This window comes from Spea bombifrons, chromosome 4 (assembly GCF_027358695.1).
Source record: "Spea bombifrons isolate aSpeBom1 chromosome 4, aSpeBom1.2.pri, whole genome shotgun sequence".
NCBI lineage: Eukaryota > Metazoa > Chordata > Amphibia > Anura > Pelobatidae > Spea > Spea bombifrons.
This window is the reverse complement of record NC_071090.1, coordinates 102,154,745-102,180,822: the sequence shown is the minus strand read 5'-3', so window position 1 is coordinate 102,180,822 and position 26,078 is coordinate 102,154,745. Positions and strand designations below refer to the sequence as shown.

General features: G+C 42.2%; 1 protein-coding gene across 1 annotated transcript; it reads left to right on the top strand.

Moving 5' to 3' along the window:
- On the top strand, window positions 1-26,078 carry PLEKHA2 (pleckstrin homology domain containing A2). Its single transcript, XM_053463070.1, has 12 exons — window positions 1-432; window positions 2,566-2,726; window positions 4,165-4,221; window positions 8,146-8,194; window positions 9,189-9,286; window positions 14,046-14,171; window positions 14,824-14,976; window positions 15,421-15,489; window positions 15,854-15,924; window positions 21,590-21,653; window positions 22,424-22,501; window positions 25,175-26,078. Exons 2-12 carry the CDS (start codon window positions 2,589-2,591, stop codon window positions 25,493-25,495), a joined length of 1,224 nt encoding a protein of 407 aa, XP_053319045.1. The 5' UTR covers window positions 1-432; window positions 2,566-2,588; the 3' UTR covers window positions 25,496-26,078.

Sequence of the window (26,078 nt, the reverse complement as noted above, 5' to 3'; positions counted from 1 at the left end):
GATCCTGCCCACATGTGTTGTATGTGTGTGTCTTTTGTGTCTGCGGAGGGGTGTGTTTGAGGCGTGCCTGCTTTTGGAGATTGTCAGGGGAAAGCATAGAGAATAGGAATCTCACAAACAATTACAAGGAGAAGATTTTATCTCTGGGGAGATCAAAGAAGAAGTTCAAGTGCAAGAGAATCTAGACAGAGAGCCTCCAGTGGGTCGGGAGACGTATCTCCTCTATAACAGAATAGTTTACTCCTCGAAGAAGGGATCGCTGTCTGGCTCCATCCCTGGAAATATTGTTCATAATTGAAAATATTATTTTACATTAAAGACCAGGGAATACCCCACCAAATCAGCATATAGGATAAGCAATGAAACACGGTCTGTACAGAACTGGAGATGTCTACATGGGGGGATCACTTTAGGACCAAGGCAAATTTTAAGGTAAGAAGTATGTTTGGATTGGATATACTTGGTTTGTATGTATTGTCATTGGGTCTGACTGTAGATTATCAGGACAGGCTCAGACAGCGCTGGGTTTGTATGTAATGTAAGGAGATGTGATTGCAGATTATCAGGACAGGCTCAGACAGCGCTGGGTTTGTATGTAATGTAAGGGTATGTGACTGTAGATTATCAGGACAGGCTCAGACAGTGCTGGGTTTGTATGTAATGTAAGGAGATGTGACTGTAGATTATCAGGACAGGCTCAGACAGCGCTGGGTTTGTATGTAATGTAAGGAGATGTGACTGCAGATTATCAGGACAGGCTCAGACAGCGCTGGGTTTGTATGTAATGTAAGGGGATGTGACTGCAGATTATCAGGACAGGCTCAGACAGCGCTGGGTTTGTATGTAATGTAAGGTGATGTGACTGTAGATTATCAGGACAGGCTCAGACAGTGCTGGGTTTGTATGTAATGTAAGGAGATGTGACTGTAGATTATCAGGACAGGCTCAGACAGCGCTGGGTTTGTATGTAATGTAAGGGGATGTGACTGCAGATTATCAGGACAGGCTCAGGCAGCGCTGGGTTTGTGTCTAATGTAAGGGGATCTGACTGCTGATAATCAGGACAGGCTCAGTGCTGGGTTGCAGTCAGTTAAACCCATGACCCATGCAGTCAGGAGTTTATAACATGGTGACAGATTATCAGTATATGCTCAGACATGACCCTTTTTATGTAATGTACAGTGACACATGCCCACAATATTAGAAACACAGGGCTAGGGTTATTAATGTAAATATACCCCCCCTGACCACAGATTATCAGGATGGACTCAGACAAAGGTGGATTCTGATGGAAGGACTGGCTCAGAATCGGTCTCATATATGGTGTAGGGTGACGGCGTTACTACAGATTACTACAGATTTTCAGAGGAAATTCTGAAATCATCTATAGTATGATGTCATAAAACTGTTTTTTTACAGACAAAAAAGCTATTATTACTTTTCTGTTAATAAATAAAATGTTTCCAGAATTATGTTAAAGCATTACATAGAGTTTCAGGTGTGCTGAACCCTTGGAACATGCTGCATTGATGGCTGGGTGAATGTTGATCCAAGTATTTTTCTGACCGCCCGAGAACTTCATAAAGCAGTTTATCCGCCCCCTATATGTGCGCAATTAGCATGAGCTTAAAAGGGGTTTTTGTTTGGGTTCACCGATGGTCACTCATTGTTCTCGCAATCCGATTCTTGAGTAAAAAGGATCTCAAGTAGATTTATGAAGATTTAGTAGGGTTGTGAGCAAAAACCGAGAGATTCTACAGGAGCAACAAGATAAAATCTGAGTTTACTGGCTCTAAATTATTCTTAAAGCTTACTTTTTACCTGGGGATCGATGGATGGATTATACATGACAGAAGGAAATAAACATAGAACATCTCATTTGGCCTATCTAGTCTGTTAAATGTTTTACCCCCTGACAATTTACTTGGTCCTTGGTCTTATGTTGAGGATGACCTCATCCCTACTCCATGGATCTTTAAGGATATTCAATGAAGGCTTGAGTTCCCTCATTACTAGAAGGCCACTCCAGCTACCCACCACCCACGTAATGGAGAAACACTTTCTAACATAGATAAACCGCCGACGAAGCAGTCTCCACTTTCTAACATAGATAAACCACCGACGAAGTAGTCTCGTCCTAACGTTTCTTCTCCTTTACGATATAATTTCCTACCGAACTGCTGAATCGTTTGTGTGTTTGAATTTTTAGGTCAGATCTAAAGGTATTTAGAGGAAGATAGATTTGTATATAAAAAAATGTTTCATTTTAGAAAGAATAGTCCCTCTTTCCTCTCCTAATGTCCCTCTTTTCTAGGAGCTCAGAATGTTTGTTGAGTGTGAGGGTATCGCAGTGTTCTACAGCCATTCAATGTGTTTAGGAACATGGAGAAATGCGTTTATAAATTACATTCAACGCCATCAATAAGACACAAGGTCACATAAAATATTTTGGTAAACCCTGTCCCCGACCACCTCTCTAACCACACCTTCTTTGGCCATTTGAATGGATGGGAGGCTCGATAGCAATGTACGAGGCTGACCCTGAAACCGTTTGCTATGATGCAGGGTGATGCGTGGAAGGCGTAGGAATGCCTTATGTTGATCGACAAAACCGCACCTGTGGTTTTCTGGACATTGAAGATGGACAGAGTGGAAGATCTCTGCGGAGGTATTTTATTCTGGATACCCAGGCGAATTACCTTCTGTGGTACATGGACAATCCCCAGGTAAGCAACGTTACCCTGCATACCTACTTCTGATTATTGTTATATACTGCATAACCCAGATTACATATATCGATAATTGTTGCTTCTTTATTTATTTGTGTTAGAACTTTTATTAAGCAGAAAATATAATTCACAAACTTTTTTCTGGCTGCATTACGGTAATTCTTGCCTTTTTATTCCCCCAAAAAGACAGTTCGAATCATTAAGGTCTTTGGTCACAATAGGAGATGTTTCTATATGTAGATGATCACTGTATGGATCCAAATGTATCACTGATCATTAATGTCAATGCAATTCTGTAATATATTTATTGTGAATTTATTATATATATATATATATATGTATACATTCTTTGCTGTGACCGCACAGATCTATTCGCAGATGCAATTATTAGTCAGTGATATAGTACGCTGAGGTGAATAGCACAGCTTCCACATCACATTGTTCATAATCATTAGTTGAGTCACTAAGGCTGTCGTGTCTAACTACCGTAGCGGACATGTCTCGTCTTTCAGAACATGTCACAGATTCTACGCTTGTGTTGCAGCTTGGCTGAAGTCCATTTTGGTCTCCAGATGACCCACCTCCCATTATGTGTTATTTATAAAATCCACAAGTTAGTAGCTTAAATATTACAGAAAGACAGTGTGTGAGTGGGATCAAGACAAGATCCCTCAGAATCCAGGGGATCCCATTATAGATCTATTAGCGTTACCTCATTGAGATGATTTCAAGGAAGACCATGACTTTCCACCGTAGACTGAACTTTGTTATGTTATTGAGATCATTTTGCAAAACAGATGTTATCACGAACTTGATGAGATCTTCTCATAAATGCCTGTGGCTAATTGATTATTTATATATCTTTTTTTAAAAATGAAGGGATCATTTTTAGACATATTATGTATCATAATATAGATATATTGAGTGAACATTTTTCATGATTAAAAACAAACAAAAAACCCGATATAATATTTTATATATTTTCCTATATAACATTGGCTTTGATTCCCTGCTTACTCACTTATGTCCTCTCCTCACGTGGATCTGATTCATGTTGAGGAACATGTGCGATGTTCTACCTGGATTACAGGAAGACACTGAAACCAAACCTTACTAGGTTGTCACCAAAAGTAGTTGGGTTCTCAGACTGACCCTGCTAAAAATGATCATTTGTTTAGTTATGAACTGGGCTGGAAAATGCACATTTCACAAATGAAAAGAGCTCTGGTGGGGCCTTCAAAAAACACCAAGAGAAGAAGTAATAGATGCAAATAATTCAAAACTGAATGTATTATTTACAATACATACAGTACATATAATATATATAAATACTGTAAGTACTATATATATATATACTGTAAGTACTATATATATATATATATATATATATATATATATATATATATATATATCTTACCTATACTTACTTTCCTAGAATCTGCCCAATGGAACCGGAGCAGTTGGGTCTCTGAAATTGACATATATCTCAAAGGTAAGAATATTGTGCCTATATTTTGAAATTATTTTTGACACCTGAACCAAGAAACTAACATTAATTCACATACAAAACATGGACTCTAATACGAACACAATAGAGCTAAAAGAGCTGACACTCTAATACAGACACAATTACATTATAGGATAGGCAGTAATCACAGAGCCGGAATCCTGCCACACATTGCAGGATTAACCATTGCTTGTTAAAGTAACAGTGCGGAGAAAGCAGAGAAGGGGTATTCTAAGAGGGCAGAAGGCAGAGATAGGGCAGCAATATCACTTCGAAATGTAAAGCTATATCACACACATATCACTGCTAAACAGGGATTTAACCATCGCTAATTCTTCCTCTTTCTTTTTTTTTTTAAACTGCTTTCTTAAGCCTCTTCCTGTCTCTGTCTCAAGATATTTTTAGGGCTTGAATTCATTTTTTTAAAAAACTTCAACGGCAGTTTAACTATTTCTAAAACTGACAGGCTGGATAATGAATCATATCAACTTTTGTAGAATTTGCAGTATGTCCAGCGCACCGCTGCAGAAAGCTCAACCTCACCGCTATGTAATAAACATGATCCTTTTTTCATGTGTGTATGTGTATATATATATATATATATATATATATATATATATAGGGACAGTATCAAGCTCATACTACTTTCTTGACAACAAACAGCTGGTGCAACATTATATATCCTGTGTATGTGTGTGTATATATATATATATATATATATATATATATATATATATATATATATATATATATATTGTATAATTAATTGTTCCCCTATATGTCATTATTGACCAAACCCTACCCATTTTCCCTTATGTTCCACCCTGATAATACAGATGATTTAGTCATTGACCAATCGGTAGCTTCCCGCGATTGGTACATTAAGCAGGTAACCTAATATGGTTGGCTGCTGCTATGGTCAACAATGGAGAAAAACGAGTGGCTGATTTTTTGTGAGATCAGCTGGCCAGCATTCAGGAAAAAAATATCTGATCCCCCCTAAAATGCTGGGATCAGTAATTATGATGTCATAGGTGCCTCTCCGCTACCGTCATTTTCAGGTGACTATGGAAGGGCATCTTATTATGAATTATTAATCTTGCATAAGGCTTTGGCAGATTTTTTTTTTAACTCTAGAGTCTGAGTCCTTCTTTTCTTTGCTGTTATAATCTCCTGGCACTAATTCAAACCTAATTTCCCTTTTGTTGTATCACATGGTGAATAGCATGACAAAGGGTTTGGACTTTAGCAACTTGGTCTCCATAACAACCCAGAAACTTACACAGCATTTCTTTGGCATTAAGTAATTTGAAATAAGGTAGACCGACTTCCCTATTCTCCTTGAAGGGACACGCAAGTCTCTTAAGCCATAAACGCATGTTAAAGTGCTTTGTAAATACACCACCATATGAACCCTTTCTAAAAAGAGAGGGAGTCCCATGACGTTCATACCAGGGTCTCACACTGAACAATTTCTGCCATTAAAAGCATAGATTTTCTAACCTACCTAAACAAATTGGGACACTGGTCTAGACAGCTGGCATCTGGGCCATGAGACCAAATGTGTGGCCGTCTAACACGGGGTCATATCTGCCCACCGTTAGTCTCATGCCCCAGATGCCAGCTGGGTCATCATTAGGCCTGGTATATGAAATGACACCACTAATCTTTACCAATCATCGCTAAAAACAAATACATCAGAACTAGCATGGTTTGCTTCTGTTTACCCCAATCTCAGGGTGAATGGGCAGATTCTCAGGGTGGAGCTGATTTCTACTCTAATTTAATGATATCTGGGCATTCCGTTCCGTTTTATCACTAGTTTCTCACCTAGTTGTTAAATTTTTTAATAAAGAATGTTATTAGAACCATATTTTGCTTGAATATTAAAGGGACATTATAAGGACAATCCATGGTCTCATGCAGCCCCACCAGCACACCTCTGCAGCCTAAATATCGCCCCACTTTTGATTAGGAAAGTGCTCCCATTGAAGTCAACAAGGTTCTCCTTAGATCTCCTGGAACACTAGCGCAAGCCAGTGCCGGAACGGGTTAGTGGCATATGTGCGCTGGAAAACAGGACACATGTTTGGCCAAATGCCATCGCCTGCAGGCCAAGTTGCTGGAGGGTAGGAAGCGCTCTTCTATAGAGGAGATCCTGCTGAATCCCTCCATGCGTTCACAATGGGGGGGGCATGTTAATTTAAAGTGTGCACCCATCCATCATATGCATTAATGTGCATACGAGGGCTAGAGCATCCCGTTAAAGAGCGCATATACTTTAAGGGAATTTTGGAGAGGGGAATATGTTTTGCGCTAACAGTAAACTCTCCCAGGGGAATACCAGACACTGACATCCAGTTAGTGGACATGTCATAGGACTGAGTTGGTCTGACACCAAAAAAATCATTTCAAATTTGGAGTATAAGCAGAAGTGAGTTTGAGGAAGTGAGAGTTCATTAGGAACTCATTTTTTAACATGCCAGTACATGCATAGCCCTATAGACAAGGCAACCCTTCTATACGTTTATGTACGATTCAAACCCTATAGGCGCTAGCGACTGGTAGATAGCTACAGAGCAACACGTCTTAAATTTGCAATGCAAAAAACGTGCAAAACAATTATAGATATAGAATGCAGACGCCATTGACCTTATTTCACCCTTTTCTGATGAAGATTTTAGTTATTCCGTTACTTTTACTGTCTCCAGCATATTCAGTAGTGCTGTACAAGGTGGTTAGAAAAACAACAACTTGAATTATGTTTAATAAAATGCAGTGGGAGCAGCACTTAGTAGAGATTTGTAACGCTATCCAAGGGTGTTACCGAAACCACTGGTTCCCTGATCACTGGGATGGATACCGTCTATTTGCCGGTCTTCTGGCATCTACTGAGTTTGGACGCAACGATCTCCTTTGCCTTATCCCAAACAGTCCTGACACTGCGGCTTACCACCCCCTACAAGGTTTTTCTGGAAAACGTCTTGTTTGGTGGGACAGCCTTTAACTCCATGAACGACAACCAAATCCGGCTGCGCGTTCATTCAAAAAGCTGGAGATGTGACGTCCTCCTCGGGGATTATAAGAAGAAGAGGAGGTGACACGCAGTGTGCCGTGCTCTGTCTCACACATGTTCCAACATTTCCAAGCGTGTTCTATAATTCATCATTAGCGTTACATGTTTTGTACCTACGCCCCTACTATAATTTTCTTAAGTGTACAAGGTTACTGAAAATCGTTATTCTTAGGGCTGCCGGGGATGTAAGTTCTTTCTTGGGCTACGAGGTCCCCTGCGGCCCGCTCACAGCTGCACTCCCGTTAACGTCAGAGAACTGCAAACACAATGGGCTTTCTGCTGCCAGAACAGAAACACGAGTGCAGCCAAAAACTGAGCGAGGCCTCGCCAGCTGCATAACGGCAAACGGCATGTTTCCAGCAACGCTTCGCAAATGACACCAACATGTTAACCCCTCAATAGCTGCACAGGGAATCCTCTGTACAAAGAGTTACATGGGAATGGATGCTATTATATATATATACATTACCGTTCAAAGGTTTGGGGGGTCACTTTGTCGATTTGGTCTAATACCATTTGATGGAATATCTTCATAGGTGTACAGAGGCCCTTTATCACTCCCATCACTCCTTTATCGCTCCCATCACTTCTGTGTTCCAATGGCACGTTGTGTTTGCTGATCCAAGTTTAGAAAGTTAGAAATGTCCTTGTTTTCCATGAAAACAGTTGAGTGACCCAAAACTTTTGAACAGTAGTGTATGTATGTAGATAGATAGCCTGTTTAAAATATATATAGAATCTACACCTTACTATATAAATTTTTTTTTTAACATTTCATAGGTTTTAAAAACAATGAATATAATATAGCCTTACTAGATATTTTTCTTTTTCAGGTTGGTATAGCTTCTGTGAAGCAAAAACCAAAGGCAACATATTGCTTCGGTGAGTTTTGTTTTTGTGGTTTCTACTGGTAAACTATTGTCAAACTTGAATCTTTCTCGCTTCAGTTTTTTTTTCCTTCAAAAGCACTTTAACTTCTCCGTTTACCTTAGGGATGGCCACTACCCCCTTGGCTGCTTTGAGATATAAAAAAATTGGGCCCCTATCTGAATGTTTTGCATGTTTTACTTGTAGTTCTTCATATAACCACTAGGGCGTCTAGAGTGCTCCCTTTAACACTTTTCTCTAAATGTGTTTAGGACAGGATAGTGCCAAATTTTGTTTTTGGTTACTTGATTACTGGGTCACTTGGCTAGACTTACTCCCCAAATCCTGTACGTCCTTCAGTTGCTTTTAATATCCACTCCATCTAACCTCACCTTACACCTCCTCCGATGACTCTATATAATCCCTGCCTATAGCTTCACCTATTACTCCATATACCAATAATTTGGAACTCTCTGGATTTCCAGAACCTTTTGGAAATCAGATCTGATTACCCCCAGGTTCCATTAACTCTCTGCCCTTGCATGACTAACCCTGTTCCTTATCTCAGCTACGCTCCTTCCCTACCACCTATAATGACTAAGAGAAGAAGACCTCCACGAGACAGACCAGAAAGTTATTATATAAGCCTTCTTATAACTCTTCTTATCACTCAATAAAACATCTCCTTATGACTTCTCACCCTGCGTCTACATTTAACCCCTCACCCCACTTTACATTTTAGAAATTATAACAAGTGTAAGAGAACCTTTAACTTCTCATGAAACAGGAAAAATGTCCACTACTTAAGAGTCAAGACTGCTCCAACTATAAATATGCCACAAGAATGCAAGAATACAACACTTTTCAGAAAAGTTTTAAATTATCTTGGTGGCCTCTGATTATTTCTCAAAATCGGGTCACCACAAGGGCAAAATTACATTGACCATGTTTACTCATACGGTACACGGCTCCTGCGCCATATTTACTTAACCTCTAAATTTTCCCCCAGTTATCAATGCTCTGTCACAGCGATATTTCCTACAAGCCAGTGATCCGAAGGACCTTCAAGGGTGGGTGGATGCCCTGAACTCAGCAAGCAAAATAACAGTAAGTTCTAACAACTCTTCTCTCTCTGGGTTAGTAGTTATGGTAGATGATGACATGATGGACATTGAGATGATGACCTTCAATCGGAAGCTGTCAAGAGACCCCAGCTGGAAAGTTTTTAAACTGCCCAATATCTAAGAGAACACAGAGCTGTGAGCTATTTGGTCAATGGAGGAGGAATATTTCGGATACCATGTGACTGTATTTGTTTATCCCTAAACCGCCAACAAACCCTAAAAAATGCAATTTTAAAAGCTGTTCCCATAGCATGGCTCAGTCCTAAGTCATGGAGGTGGGGGTAAGAGGGGCAGCCCCAGGCACCGTTGATCCTGCCCAAGGGGCCAAGAGTTCTAGTTACAACTCTGTCCATGTCCCTAGACAGAAATAGAACTTGAGGATAATACATTCCGCCTTGCTCACTGTAGCACAATGTTAATTGTTTGATTGCATATTAATTAAGAAATTAAAATTATTAGGTGCCTGTCTTCTGCTGTTTGATAGAACATATAAATTACATTCTTCCAGGATATGATGTGATTGGATAGTGTGCAAATTTAAGATCTGTTCAAATTCTATCTACCTTTTGTCTTTCAAACATGGAGGTGCAAAGTGCCGATGTAACAGACACCAGAGAAGTAAATCGGGACCATGGGATTGTAGTCCCGATTCCCACTGTCCTGATGAGCTCTACTTCGACCCGAAAAGCAGGACAGAGGTAGAGCCCGGTGGGACAGTGGGATAGAGTGACAAAATATGTACTGTCAGCGCAAAGTGGGACAGTTGGGAGGCATATGATGGGCTTGATGGATTTTTCTCTGTCGGACACTCATCAGTTTGACATGAGGTTTCAGTTTAATTGCCAAGCTAGGCCATTTCTGACCTGGTTCTGGCTATTTCCCTTCTTTTAGATTTCGTCTGCTCAGCTGTGTGCTCTAAATGTTCAATAGGCGACTAGCAAGAACTACATAAAGTGTTCTCAATGCCACCATCTAATCACAGACTGCCCCCCCCCAACCGAGTGGCCATTACTTAATGTATGTGGCAGAAGAACAAAAATCTCATTGAAAAAAATGTGAATAATTTATGAAGAGTTCCTAAAATAAGACAATTGAATCAGACAATTGAATGGACAGATGCTATTAGCGAGTGCGATTTCTTGCAGTAATTATTGTCTGTGAAGCAGCAAATAAGACAAACTATCCATGTTTACAGTGTTGGGGTTCTTAACTGGAAATAGGTCCTTATGCTTCATCTAGCATGACTTCCTTCAACAACAGCTATGCCTTTTATAAACACCATCAAACCCCCCCGGATAGCAGATGTTTGGTGTTTTTGTGCTTTCTGCTTCAATGAGTTGTGAAAGATGTGTCACCAAAATAAAATCTAGCCCCCCTCTTTTAAAAAAATATCACGCAGAGATAAAGTTATTTCTACTGTCTTAGAGATGTCTTCTTTGGATAGAAAGGATCCCACGCCACATCATTAATGTTTGATTTTCCTCCATCCCATCATTTACCTATTCTTCCTCGTTCCTACCCCCCTCCCCTTGCCCTGGTCATTGTTCTGCCATTATATTTGGTGTCCAGTTCCCCACAGGCCTTGAATTGTTGTCCTGCCACCTTGATCCTTCTCTTGCCTCCCTGGAGTGAATTCAGAGCACACGTCTGGGTCACACATAACGAGAGATGTGTCTGATCCAAACACAACTTCCCCATTATCCTTTCAATCTCACACTATCCAGAGACTTCACTCTATCATCACCAACCCAGACATATTCCCACCATCCTTCCATCTTAGCTAACGTAGACATACCACCCAACATCCTTGCCAACATCCTATTGTTACCCTACCCTGACATCCAATCCTCCTCATGACTCTTCTCATCCTGACCTACCTAGACTTCTCTCCCACTGAGTACCTTTTCCATATCACCCTACCCAACATCTCACCTTCTCACACCATTCCCGCCTTATGACTGATGTACCCTCTATACCCAGGCCAGGCCCCCAACCCAAGTTAACTACTCAATAATGGCACAGCACCAAGATTGGGGTTGAAAAGGCCACAGTCAATTTATTTCTTTAACCTAGTTATTGCCAGGCAACCAAAACTAGACGCGTTAACAGGGCATCGACTACCAAAAACTGAACTCCAATAAATAACGTAAATAATTAACATGAATAAATAATAAACACAGAAAAAGTCCCCTAAGCTTACCAGGCTATCCAAGTACCACCAACACAGGGAAGGATGCCCAACCCCAGACCCGAGGCTCCAAGCACCCTCAGCCAGGAACCTCCCACCAAAATACCTCCAAATGCTCCCCAGAGCATTCATCCCCTAGACGCCTGGTAAGCTTCCTCCCCTGACCGTGACAAATTTTAACCACCCACACAAGGTAGGGTGACACACAAAATGGCCCCCAATCTAATGACACCGTCCTTAAATAAACCCTTACGTCTGCTGGGAAACTGTTCCCCTTATCTAGTACGGTCTCAGTAATCCTTCTAAGCCCTTTTCATCACTATAATCTCTGATCGTCCTTCCTATTGCCCCCTACTCAGACTCCTATTCCGATGAAATTTATCCCATCTCCTGGTTATCACATTATCATTCCTCCCTATGATTGTTCTCCCAAGATCCTTTCTTTACAGACATATAATATCATAGCTCTCACCCACCCAGTCTGTTCCCTCCGTGTAATAATTATCCTCACGCCTCTCCCTTACTCATGTAATAATGAATGCCTGTAGCTCTGGCTGGCGGAAGGTTTACTCAGGGTTCATCCTCAACGATAATTCACGAAAAATGTCAAGCGACACCCCGGATCGCTAAATACTTAAACATACAGACTGGCGTGAAGCTAATTACAGAGACACGCATCTCTCAGGCCTGCATTACTTACCAGTCCCGGCCCTTCCTGGCATTAATCCCAGCAACACAGGAATGTACGCATTACAAACAGCTATATATCATACAAAGAATAAATATTATCACTATTATTAATATCTAATACCGGAAGGACTAGTACCTCCACCCCAACCACGCCGGCTGCGGCACAGACATATTTTTACCGTACGTAAGCAGAGATATCCGTGTATTGGCAGCTCTTTTTAGGTATTTTTTTAACCTAAATTCCTACTATCTAAGTCCATCAGGTTCCCTGCTTTTGATCTAAAAGAAGGCAAAATAAATAAATAAATTTCCTTCTTGATTCCAAAAGGCAATCCGATTTCTCCATGGATCAAGGAGTTCTAAAATATTTATGTTTATTCTATAATTTATAGCCGTGTCTGTTCTTCTTTTTTTTAAAATAATTAATGATGTTGGAAGATGTGTCTGAAAAAAGATACTTACTTCTTGATAGATAAAAAAAAAAAGCATAAAAATTAGTAATAAATAAAAAAGTAATTTGTCAATTTTGAATATGCCGGGGTTGGATTTCACTTAAGGTAATTATCTAAAGTCCGCTGTAAGGACAAGTAGATGTTTCTAAATCCAGCCAATAAGCATTTATCCCCCCAATCAAATATATATATATATATATATATATATATATATATATATATATATATAATTATATATATATATATTCTTCTCCAAATGGTGGGTATGGACTGGTTTGAAATACATCAACGCTAATTTACAGATCAGAAAACGATAACTTATTTTATATAAAGGTTTCACTGCGGTTGTTTTGGAGCAGCACAGAGATGTATGTTATAAAATGTAAATGAAATAATTCCAAGACGGTGAGTACGTGTGTGGCGAACACGCCGCGGGGCATTACATTCTGACAGTGCTAATTATACTGTGAGAAATAGGCTGCTGTCCAACGTTGAGTAACCCGCACCTAGAATAGAATTCCAGTCGTTCTTGATTAGCATTTCTGGGAGCCTGAGAAGCTGAAGCATCTGCCAAAAAAAGTACTATTCAGCGATTCCTGCCCGGGCCGACTAGGCATAGGGTGGCAGTACCAGGTGGTTGCAGTCCCAGGGGGGCGGCAGCACCTCTTCTGCATACCTGGGGGCAGATAACCTAACTGGTCGATCAAGCTCCCTGGTGTACCATTGCTCCATGGGCCGTTTGGGCAGGTCAGGGACCCCCTTGTAACCAGCCCAAATACACTATGGAGGATTGTACCTAACTGGCAGATCCTCCATTGAGACATTACTCGCGCCGCACATCCTTAAAATGCAACATGCCGGGATATGACATCATATCCCAGCTCTCAGCATAGAGGACTTGGCATTAGAGCTAAGTGGCAGGGCAGTTTGGCGGTTAAGTTATATAGGGACCCAACAGTGATTTCTGATCCACAAAGGTATACCACCCGAGTGTCCTTGTGTAGGAGCGGCAGTCCTTTTTGAGACCCAAATCCATCTGTCCTTCTGATGACTCTCTAGGCGCTTAGAATGTTTGTGGGGTATCAGGTTATCACAGTGTTCTACAGCAATAATTGTTATAATAATGTGTAAACAGCAAAAAAAATGTATGCAGAAATTAAATTGTGCCTTACTCCTTTTCTAAATACTTGAATCAATACACAAAACATCTGATACTTTTATGAAATTAGCTTTTATTCCTATTAGCAAAGCAGTAGGGAGACAATAAGACAATGGCTAATTATTTTGTGCTTTGTTCTTCATATATGGTTCTCAATCAGTCGGAACACAATTGTTTATCTCAGAGTATATCACAAAGACACCACAAGGGCATCCGTGTTGGGGAAAAACATTTATTTTTGTTTTACGTCCAGGTGCCGAGGCCAGGCACCGCTCCTCCACCTGAAACAGGATCAACAGCTCTCCAAGAAAATAAGACACAGACTGCGTATAAGACGGAAATTATTGCGGGTGTTGTTGTGCAGACACCTATAAACCAGGTATGACGTCTCGTACTCTGTAACATTACAACGACCGCCGTGGAAGGCATTTATGTGACACTAGGCAGCTGCATTGATTATTGTATCTATCTTGAGAGGTTCTTCATCTCCTCATGGGAGGCTGCCCTGGAGACGTACCTGGCACACTCGGTCAAATGCTCCACGTTTGACCAAGTGTCTGTAGGTGAAGCTCTGCTTCCCGGGGCCTCTGGGGCCACTTTCTTCTTTGGGCTGAGGAGCAGCGTTTCTCCACTCTCTTTCATTTCATACTGTATGGTGCTAGACCGATGGATGGCTATCTCCAGCTACATGGACAGCTAGCCCCGCTCCCTCACAGCGAACCTAGAGAGCTCGCAGGTCTGTGATATTATATAATGTTGGTTCTTGATATGTATAGCTGTGTAGATACGTAGTTAATGAGACAATCCATCTTCTCTAGTCTGTAATTAGATTGAGTCTCAATAACATTTCCATGGGAACTGGAGAAACATCTCCGTGTGCTTACTTACACACCAAGTAGACTGCCATTGGAATATAATACCTGTATTCAATTTAACCATAGCTTTTAACGCAAAAAAAAAAAAGCTTTAGAATGTTTTCAGAAAGAAACGATTTAAAATGATTGTTAACAGGAGTTATCTTTTCCCCATAGAATGGAGGTGACCTTCCGGATGTAAGTCAGAGTGGCCTCCAAACACATCCCACCCTCCGGCGCACTCAGAGTCACGTTCCGCTGCCTGCCAATAAAGCTTTGCCAACGCGGTCAATACTGAAGAGCGGATACTGTGTCAAACAGGGAAACATGGTAATACTTCACTTGATGGGACCATTCATCCCAACTAGTCTGCCCAATTTCCTGCCTTAAAGGACCTTAATCGGTCAATGGGGATAGGCAGTCGGAGGGGTCCGTCCAACGCGCTTATATGTTTTATTTTCCCAATAGTTCATAGCATCGTTTCTTAATTAATCACCAATGGTTGAGTATCGTTATTGGGGAAGCATCATCTCTGGTATGCATTAAGGTGAACGGGTTGGTCCATCTAATAAAAGGTGACAAATGTCTCCATAGGGTAGTAGGTAGAAGGACAAGGTTCTTCGGAAAGGAACCAGGTTAGACCACCACTGGTCCAGCATCTGCAATGAATAAAGACCTAAAGCATAAATGTATATGTTTGCACGTACACCGATAAGCGACTGGATTTCTTATACATTCTCCGTAGTTTAATTCTGATTTATTGTCCTACTACAGAGGAAAAATTGGAAACGAAGATATTTTATCTTGGATGCGTTTTCAATCAGCTACTTCAAGTGCGAGAAGGTAACTTTTTATCAAAGTTCATGTTTTTTTACAATGACCGATGGTAGCTCTAATAACTTTAGAACTTTTATTGTGCCCTATAACCCACCCATAACACATTCTATTTCTTTATATACCTCTGTGTAACTCCTCTCATTCCTACACATCGTCCCTTGTTATAACTCTACTAACGTCTACTACTCTCAGTGGTGGCTCTAGTCTTTTAAAGGTCCTGTGGCAATATACTTACCGGGCTCCCCCTTTAACACAGGTGTAACAAGAATAATTACACATATGTGGCCATCATGTGGCACCCATCCTAAGCCTTTTCTCTGACATTTTTAGCAGCTTCAAATACATTTGTAACGATTTTATTTCTCTACAGGACCGAGAACCCCTCCGTTGTATATTTCTTAGAGATATTTTGAAGACGCATGAGTGTCTTGTCAAGTCTGGGTAAGTGCAGACAAAAAACATATCTTACATTTTATTTTCTTGTTTAAATTCCTTTCTTATCAGGTGAGGTTCAACCTGCAAAATTCGTAGTTGAGGAGGTAGTAGTTAAGTGTGGTGTCCTTCCAAGAGAAGTGGTAGATGCTGACGCGGTGAAGGAATTTTAGGACATTTCATATTTTGCCTTGATGATATGACAACTTTTTTGAATAGAGAAACCTATTTTTTCTGTATAAAACAATGATTTTTGGTACAGAGAGGTCCTCAGGAGTTAGTAAAATATCTCTATGTTTCCTGATCTCTGAGTTTAGGGGGGATAAGAACCCTACGCTTTGCACAATATCATTGCGATAATATATCACTTAATAACTTGAATTCTGTCTATTGATTCCTATAAAAGGTAAATGGGGTATTATTACAAACTCTCTACAAAAAGATATTTACTTAAAAAAAATAAAATGTTAATTAAAAAAAAAGCAAACAGCGCAAAAAGACAAAAAAAAATCCCATAGAAGAAAAGCATATTGGGTATAAATGACATAAATGAGTAACTGTACGGATGCAGGTCTGTCTTTCAATGCCGGCTGGGAGTGCTGATTACGGTGGCTCGGCTTCTTGCTGGCGCGTGCAGGTGAGGAAACGCAGATAAGACATCCTGTGCTGTGGTTTGAGCCGACGTCAGGGCCCTGCCGAGCGGAAGCTGCATTTCTCAAACGCTAACTGCACTTCAGAACTGTGGCAAGTGTTTGCGGCTACACACCCTAACGGTCACCTATACAAAGACATGCCGCGCCGTATAAAGTGCCAGCCTCGCCAGCCGTTCAAGGATTTAGGGGACGGTAGCTGCCGTTTATTTAAGAGAAATAAGTGGTAAATGGGCCGAATGGCTCTCATCTGCCGTAGAATTTCTTGTTTCTATTTCGCTTACGAACACTGCTTGTTTGCTTTCCTGCGGGCTGGCAGCCCCGGCACTCCAGGCAGGCATCTGTACACACACTCACACTCTCCCCTGGGCTCTGGATTGAACCCAGCTGCAGCCCGTCCTTGCCGCCAGCGCTCTGTGCTCTACGCGGTTAGATGCCAAGTTCCCTTTCTCCTCTCCTGATGTCCTTCTTTTCTAGGAGCTCAGAATGTTTTTTTTGTTTTTTTATTTACATATTACCACTATTAATTATTATTATGTATTTCAAGGAGATTTGTGTGGCTGCATCAAATGACAAAGACAAAATTTTGGTCATTAGGGTATATCAAAGCCCCGGTCATGAAGGGGTTAAAAGTAACCAACTTTCAGATAACTTAACTGTATAGTTGAGCAGCGTATCTGTTAATACCCCGGCTATACTCTTCTCTCGGGGTATAGAATAGAGAGCCGGCCTCACAGAAGGCAATGTATTATTTAGCAGCTGCGCGCGTAGAAGTAGCGCATGTTCAAACTGACGATCTGGATCTGTCATCTGCCATATGGCAGCAACTTTACATCATATGTATTATACACCCACATGTGTGTAACATCTATGTGCCCACGCATGGACCCTTTAAAAAGGGCTCCCATTGAAAAAAGCATATTGCAGGGATACATGAAATCATTGCTTTTTGCATAATATTTTTTTTGCCATTGGGTTGCCCTGCTGTATGAATGAGTTAATCACAGCGGATCCTATAAGAGCGACAGCTTGACGTGGAGGCACCGCTAGATAACCCCTTAGGGTCCCTGGCAAAAGCTACAGCAGCTATTAGATGGTCGTGGCCCCTGTAAGTATGAGGGGTCCTAATTTGGAATACCATATTTGCTCAATTACAAGATACGTTTTTCTCAGAAAAAATAATCTGAAAAACGACCTGATCTTATAACCGAGCTCGTCTTTTATTCAGACCTTTGATCTGCATCACCGCTGCGCAGCCAACTAAGCCTAGGGCTTGTCACTCTCACCCTCTCTCTAATGCTCTCATTTACTCTCCGAGCTCTCTCTCGAAGTCTCCCTAACTTCTCTGCAGACCTCTGTCCCTGTGTTCTTTTCCGCAGCTCCGCTTCTTCTTTTGCCTGTTCTTTTTTTTCTGTCTTCTTTCTTCTGACTTCTTTCTTCATCCCCTTCTCCTGGTACCAGCTCCAATATCCACCCTCCACTTACACCTTCTCCCCAATTGGAGGAATGTGCTCCGGCTCCGCCCCCTTTTGTGAAGGTACTCCAAGATTTCTGCTCCTCTCTTTCTCTGGGAATACGTCTGCAATATTTTGTCCACTTGGAGTACTTCTGCAAACGGGTGGAGAGACGGCGCACACCACGGGGACAGCCTCTCCCCATTCCTCTAATTGAGGGAGAGGGTGTACGAGAAGGCTCCCCACTTTTGCCAAAGTACATGGATAACGGGGCGAATTGGACAAAATAAGACGTTAGAAGAAGAAACGGAAAAGGAATAAGATCCAAAGTTTTGGGGAGGGGGTTCGTCTTAAATCAGGGTTTTCTTATAATTGAGTAAATATGGTAACCTTTTCATGCACATTATGTCAGAGAATAGTTGTGAGATTGCTTACAGCCAGGAAAAGGAAGCTTCTTTCAGTCAGGCTAATGCTGGACTACAGCTCCCATCATGCTCATCGAAATTTGCTGAATTAAAATTCGCACCGAATATATGAACAAAAACTGTATTCACCTCCATACATTGGTTTTGGGGAACAGAGGGCAGTCCTATTATTGTAACATTATCGCCACCTAGTGGTGAACTTTAACAACTACTCATCATTTTATATGTAGACACTGCGAACGCTCTTCTCTTAGAATCAAAACCACACAAGTGTCTGCGCACCCAAATAATAAGTGAGTAAATTATATGTGCAACACAAAAATAATATGTACTAAAATACCCTTCCAGCGAGAGTTCCCACACACAGTATCCAAAAGGTTCGTATATAAAGGGAATAGAAAAGAGAAAGAAAAAAAATTATGGTGTAGTATATCAAAGTAGGTCTTAAAAAAAATGCTATAAAGCAGGACCCTTACAATTTAAAGGGCATAAATATGCCCATACATAGAGTGTAATGGTCTCCTTAGGAGTTTCTTTATCCCACACTGGTACTTGTAGATAAAGAAGGTAGGCAGCGGAGGGGAGTAGGTAAAAACGATAATTTTAATGTATAAAAGAAAGGCAAACTTGTTGTCCTCCGTTTCGGATGTTACAGAGTCCAGGCTTCAAACTTCGTAGCAGCGCTACCACAAAGAGAGGCCGTCTTAGTCCTCTGATCCACTTCCGTAATGCTACTCCTCCTCCCAATGTCGTCAACACGCACTACGCGTTTCGCTTATCGCTTCAGGCAACTGCTCCAGGCAGCACTTTTGAAGGGGCGGCCCCAAGCCCCTTTTTTTTTTTAAAGCGGAAGAGAGAGAGGGGCGCCGAGTGGTTTTCACTTACCGAGTTGTCAGTACCTGCTCGGCGCCCTCTCTCTCTCTCCTCTGCGAGCCCTCTAGCTCGGTCTCGGTGCCGGCTTGTAATGCTGAGCGCCGGAAGATGACGTCATTTCCTTCGCTCAGCATTACAAACTGGCAATGAGACTGAGCAGGGAGACTCGCCGCAGGACTGCTGAAAGGTAAGTACGGGGGGGGCTGGGGGTAGATTATGGGGGGGGATTTTAAACTTCGCCCCAGGCTACATTTTGTCTTGGGCCGGCCCTGGTGCCTTCAATGCCATTCTAACACACTTACACATTCAGACTCATGCTATTACACACACTTACACGTACACGCCCTCGTGCTAACGCTTATACAGTGCCAGCAGATTCCGCAGCACTGTTACAATCAGCAGAATAATTTAAAGTCACGCACAACAACCAACTGGTAGAAAAGGAGAAGAGTGCGCTGTTCTTGTGAGCTTACAATCTAGTCACAAATATCTGTATGCAGAAACGCATGCTGCACCATACCAAAGAATAATGACTCAAAGGGGCTTATTTAACCCTGTACAATACCATCTGTGCCCCCTCGCATAGAAAATAACACAGAACAAAGTGATTCTTATACCTTCCACAACCGGTTACTTATAGGCACGTAACAAGAAGCAGCGCCCCCTGATATTGCTCTCTTACGTAGGTACATAACACTGATGTTTGCGTATCACTTTATAAGTACTTTAATATACATTTTCAAAAGGCATCTTCACGCAGCATCAGATATTAGGCATGGAACTTCTCACAAAGTAAATTACTCCCCCTAGTGGAGCGTTTAAACTTTTCACATCCAAACCACCTAAACCACCTCCTCCTCTTCGAGAAGACATTTATGCTACATGCAAGTTGATCGAAGCCCTTGTTCTCCCTGATCCCTGACACAGTATGTGCAGCGCTATTATTATTATTTATTGTTTTATATAGCGCCATCAGATTCCGCAGCGCTGTACAAAGGGTAGACAGGACATAACAATTAGTATATAACATAACAAGATGACATACAGAAACAACAGGTGAGGAGGGCCCGGCTCAACCGAGCTTAAAATCATGGGCTCTTGCTTGACCAGAGCAGTTCTTTATTGGGAAGCTGAACTGTCCGTCAAATAAAAGATATCCACTAATTAGACCTCCTGTCTGGATTGGCGGGACCTAGGGTGACGCCATCTTCCTTTTGCCAGGACACATGTAATTTCCACGTGTTACACACGTGATGTGCTGCCCCCTCTGTTGAGCATCCTGGGATGTATACGTGTCCTGAAAGAAATGGCTGTTGCGGGTACCATAAGGGGACCTGAGAAACAACCTAGTGAAGGGATGAAGGATCTCCTTGAGTTTTCATTCCATGCCTTCTCTTCTAAACATTCTAGAACAGTATGAAGGTTCCGTGACATGGTCAGTCTCAGCCGAGTTAAACTGGTTTGGTCCTATTCTGTCGAGTATATGTGAAAAGACGTTTTTCAGAGACAGAGTGACCTTTTCACGGTTATGTCTTCTTTTGGAAACATTTATTTTGGTGCGGGCTCCGTGTAGAAGCTATCAGCGCTGGCTGCGTGTTGACAGGCGTGGTGGAAACACCAGGATATTTTATCTTGTAATGGGTTTCCATCATGTCACGCGGAGCTCTCACAGGTACATGGCGTAGATGTGGTCATGTGTGGGGTGGGACGGTTTATAGAAGTCAGGAGGAACGTGTCAGTGTCCCTCTCCGCTCCCACTTCTTCTGAGCCGAGTCCAACATTAGGACAGCCGTCAGCGAGCAGCTGTAACACATAATTACCGGGACATTATAATTACTTCCCATCTTAATGAGGTCACGTCTAGAGCACATTACATGGCAGAAAGAGGATAGTGTTTCGATTCAACGGCCCTTGCGTTCCTCCTGAAAGGAACGCTCTGTTCTGTGTCATGATTCCGAATATGACAAGGGGCACAAGGGGCAAATAACAATGTGGGTATTACCGGGTAACATGCATGCTGTATAATGGTACAGAGGATCTCTAGACAGAATGCCCCGATCTCTTATTGTACTATTTCTAGGGGGGGGGGGGGGGACAGCCTTTAGTTGAAGTTGATAACTTTTATTGAGCCGAAATAAAGATGTAAAGTTACGTAGCCTTCTGGGCCTCAGAGGTCTCATCTTCAGATGGAAAATGAAAGGTTTCTTAAAGTCTCTGTACATCAGGATGCGTTTAAATGTAATATTCACATGGAATTCTCGTTCACTTTTAGGGATCTGTTGATGAGAGATAACCTGTTTGAAATCATCACAGCCCCGAGGACCTTTTACATTCAGGTAAGCAGGACGCGCGTCCCGGTTGTTTGCAGGAACTCTGATTCCAAATGACTTGTTTGGTGCTCAGGGATATAGATTTCACCGACCGGGTCTAATAACCTTATTTATTAAACCATGAGTTTGCAGGTGAGTTCGACATTCTGACTTTATAATGCATTCCGAAAGGGCCAACAGTGGCTTCGCTGGCTCTGCATAACTTATACATTCTACAGGGCTGGCTCTGCCCATCTTGTGGGAGAAAATACCCCAACTTTTACTTTATGGTGTATGGTGATAGGCATACCTGATTCTCAAGGTTTTTGCCCCAATATCAGGGTTAAGGGGCAGATTCTCAGGGTCACACAGCCTGGAACTGAATCCTTCCTATTCTACACTGCTGTGATTGTACATAAGACTCTTACCTTTAACAGCATGATACCATTGGTATCCCTGCTTGAATGCAGGTGACTCAGTTAAGTGTATCTTTAATTAATGACAAGTCCACAAGGACCGGTATTAGAGCCATTTGGTTGACACTTTTGGGGAGTAACTCCAAAGAACCTTCATGACGTGTTAAAAGGTTAAGAGTCCCACGTAGTCCCCGGGTATGGTCATGGGATAAAGACGGTGTTGTCGAAATGTCGGAGCAGACCTGGGAAATCTCCTGGCGCTCCGGGAATCACGGCTGGTTACTGGGCATCCACAGCAACATTACATTAGAGTGTGTGGCAGTAGTGCTTCTGCCCATTTGCCCCCGAATCTGCATACACATCTCGCTTTGTGTTTGACAGGCTGACAGTCCACAGGAAATGCACAGCTGGATAAAGGCAATCATCGCCGCCATTCAGACGCTGAGGATGCGCTGCAGGGTATGTACCTCACCTACTGGGTGATCATTACTGAATGGGCCAGTTGGGGCAATCAAAAACGTCCATTATAACTGGCCCGCTTGCCTTACAGCCTCTGTATCACTCTTCCCCATGCCGTGCATATTGTTGAGAGGTGGAACATGGAGACTTGATGTGGGGAGGGTGCTGCCCTGGAACATGCATATGACAAACCCCTCCTAAATCCATCACGGCCTCCAGGCCTGGACTAGATATCTGGCACACCGGGGAGACATCCAGTGTGCTGGATCGCCACCCTGCGCGCTACGTGAGCACAAAATTGTGCCGAAAAATCACTGATTTCATACCTTTTGTGGTTTCGTTAAAATGAAATGATCCGTTATCTCAATAAATCTAGAACCTTACTGATGCTTTGTGGATAAAGTGTCTAATGACATCCTGAACATTCCACCAAATGTTTCTTTCTGTAAATTGTGGTATATTGGGAAAATGTCAGGGCTTTTGGTTGACAAAGTTGCCCTAAAGGTGCTTGCAGTTTTCTTTGTAGAAGGTAATTTGCAGTCATCTGATGACAGATAAAAGAACTCTTTAGTCTCTATGTTTGCTTGACTGACGACTGAGATTAATGGGATTTTCACTGCTTTCTAAACCTCCCTTTTTAAGGATGATCCACCATGCTCCAAATGTAGTTTTTTTAACGTGGGTGGAGCTTAGGCAGGAAGTCATAGAAACACGTGGAGGAGCACTGATAAAAACATTGTAATGGTGGAGCTTTGGCTGGGTGATAGGGGTGGGGCTACCATGAAACCACACCCCTTTACCTCTTACCTTCAGAGGTCATATAGCTGATGCTGTGACTATAAAAGAGTCTCTGTAGGCAACTACCTGGTGTGTCATATGGGCTTACATGGGAACTTAATGGGTTTGACCTGGAGTCTCCGGGTGAAGCCCTGCTTCTGTGGGTCCCCTGGTCAGTTTCATTTTTTGACCATGCCCTCCACCTATTTTCCTCCCACTCCCCACCACCTAAGGTCAGTCTGGGGCTAAACCGTGTATGGCTACCCTCACCCCTTCACAAAACCACCCCCTCAGACGAGGGAGAGCTCCAGTTAGTCTGTGGTAATACGCCCCTGCCTCTCCAGCTATCCTACTACCTGACTAGAAAACAGAAGCTTCAGATTACTTTCATATAATCTGCATTCCAATCTGTTTTAATCATGAGGGTAACTAAACAGTAATTTATTAAAGAGCATTTAGTCTGTCTCAATACCTCCCAACTGTCCTGATTTGTGCAAGGTCTGATTTTCCCACTGTCTCAGCAAGTGATACCTCTTCCTCCGCTTTTCATGCACATACTGCCAGTGACACTGCCTCCCAGGCTTCGCTGGGGGTAGACGTTGGGAGGTATGGGTCTTTACTGTCTGGCACACCAGTAGCATCGAGGCTCCGTTTCAGAAATGACGCCATCCATGTTCTAGCAATGGGCTTGGGACAATGCTTAATTTTCCCTTTTTTAAATGTTCTTCATAAAATGATTTAGTAAATAAACTAGACCATTCCCTGACAGTTCCTGTAAGCAAGCTGTGCCAGTCACAAGTAACAAGCAAAGGCAGAATGGTCTGTGCGGAGATCTAACGTAGGCCCCTGCAGTCTCTGTATGGTTGGGGTCGCAGGACTCACAATGCACAAGATGCAAGATGACTTGTCCTAATGCTGAACCGGATCTCGTAACACAGCCTGCAGGAGATCAGTGCCTGACTTGGGGCAGTCCCCAAACGGTTCCCAGCCACCCACCTCTGCGGCTGCTTTACTTTACTGCTTAATGCCGGGGTATGATGTCACATCTTGGCGTGTCAGAAAAATATGACACTATAGGCTAGGCTCAATCCTCCGTTGTGTAAGTGCTCCACTTGGGAGATCAAAGATCTCCTTTTTAACTGGCCCATAGAGCAGTGGTGCTCACAGAAACCCGAATGCCCAGTAGGGTGACCTGCCCATGGTTTGGTGGTAGAAGGGCTGCCCAAGTTCTCTTCTATTTCACTGGACTATGTCTTATCAGTAAAGATGCTTAACATACACTAACTATATTTTCTCATTGATCGGCTTTCATGGCAGCAAGTTATTTATATCATTTTTTCAAAATACATAAGAATCTTATTTTTCTCAGCTGAGCTATAACAAATTAGGAATATTCTTTAAGGGTTTTCAACATCTTCCGTCCTTTCACTTGTATAAATAAAACTTGGGAGTCTTGGAAAAGAGTAAAATTACATATTTCCCAAGCTGAGAAAACAAGGTTTTGCAATCTGAGGTTTGGCACTTGGACCAAACCATTTACTGTGAAGTTTATGTGACTTCAAGTGAATTGGGTAAAACAGGTTTGCTTTTTGGTACAGGACCATCCACAGTATGGTGGGATTCCATGCCCCACTCTGCCCGTGATATCTACCACCACATAGGATTCCATCATTCACAATAAAAAGTATATTCGCTGGAACGTTGCCCAGTTGAGCCCAGTTGTTGGGACTGTCCTTGCAAATTATGGACTGTTAACTATGCAGAATTTGCCATTTGTCCCAGTCGTACCTGTAATAGTGATGGTTAAGCCCCATGGACTTTGGGATGCTATGGGTTTTTATGCATTCATTCAATCACATCATTCTTATAATAATCCTCTCATTCCAATTCCTGTAGGAGCTGGCGTTTGGGCGGACAATGTCTTTAAATCGTGCATTCGTTCCAGCTTCCCCTGCCTCCTCCGCCCATTCCGAAGTCAAGCGTCACCTGGTGAAAACTTCTTCCGTGAAGTCTCCCTCTGTGAAGTCGTCGTGGCAGCCCTGGACACCCATCCCAAAATGTGAAACCGAGGGGTCTGGAGAAGTGACTTGGGAGGGCACCAAGGAGTTTAATGAGGCAGGAGGACGAGCGAGACACGTGTCTGAACCCCAAAGGGTATTAGACAAACCGTTCCCGTTCAGTCTAGACGATGCAAGCATGCGCACTTCAGATGTTTAAACAATATTTTTTTTGTATAAAACTAGAAGATATCCTTCATGTATAAGGACTTACCATCTATATAGAGTTATTTGACCCCGGCAGTGTGTATAGATACCCCCACATTACGTTGGACCAAGCAACATTTTGCTACACATCCTTATAACTTTTGTAAACGTTGATAGTTGTTTAATATTACGTTCCAGAAGTGTGATAATGTAACAATATGAACTCGTCATTCATTGTGCTGGCCTTAATTAAGGGTTCGACAAACCCCAAGAGCCGGGTCGACTAGGATTGGCATCCTTTCAGCTAGTTTCAGCTCCTGGATCTATGCCAGGTTCTTGCTTCCTATGCGCAGCCGATCAGTGGGAACTCAGCAGGGTCTGGCAACCCCCCCAGTAGTAATGCAGCCGGTCATGGCGTCTGCATTACACGGTTGTCTTCTGCGTGTGCCCTGAAGATATCAAGCCCTGCTTTAATATAATATACTGTTTTCCTTGCATTTGGTTTAACTGTGAAAATCTCTAACTGCTTTACGGTTTTATTTGTTTTATGTGTGTGAATAACTGAATAATATACGATAAACAGCTGCTGCTCTGTA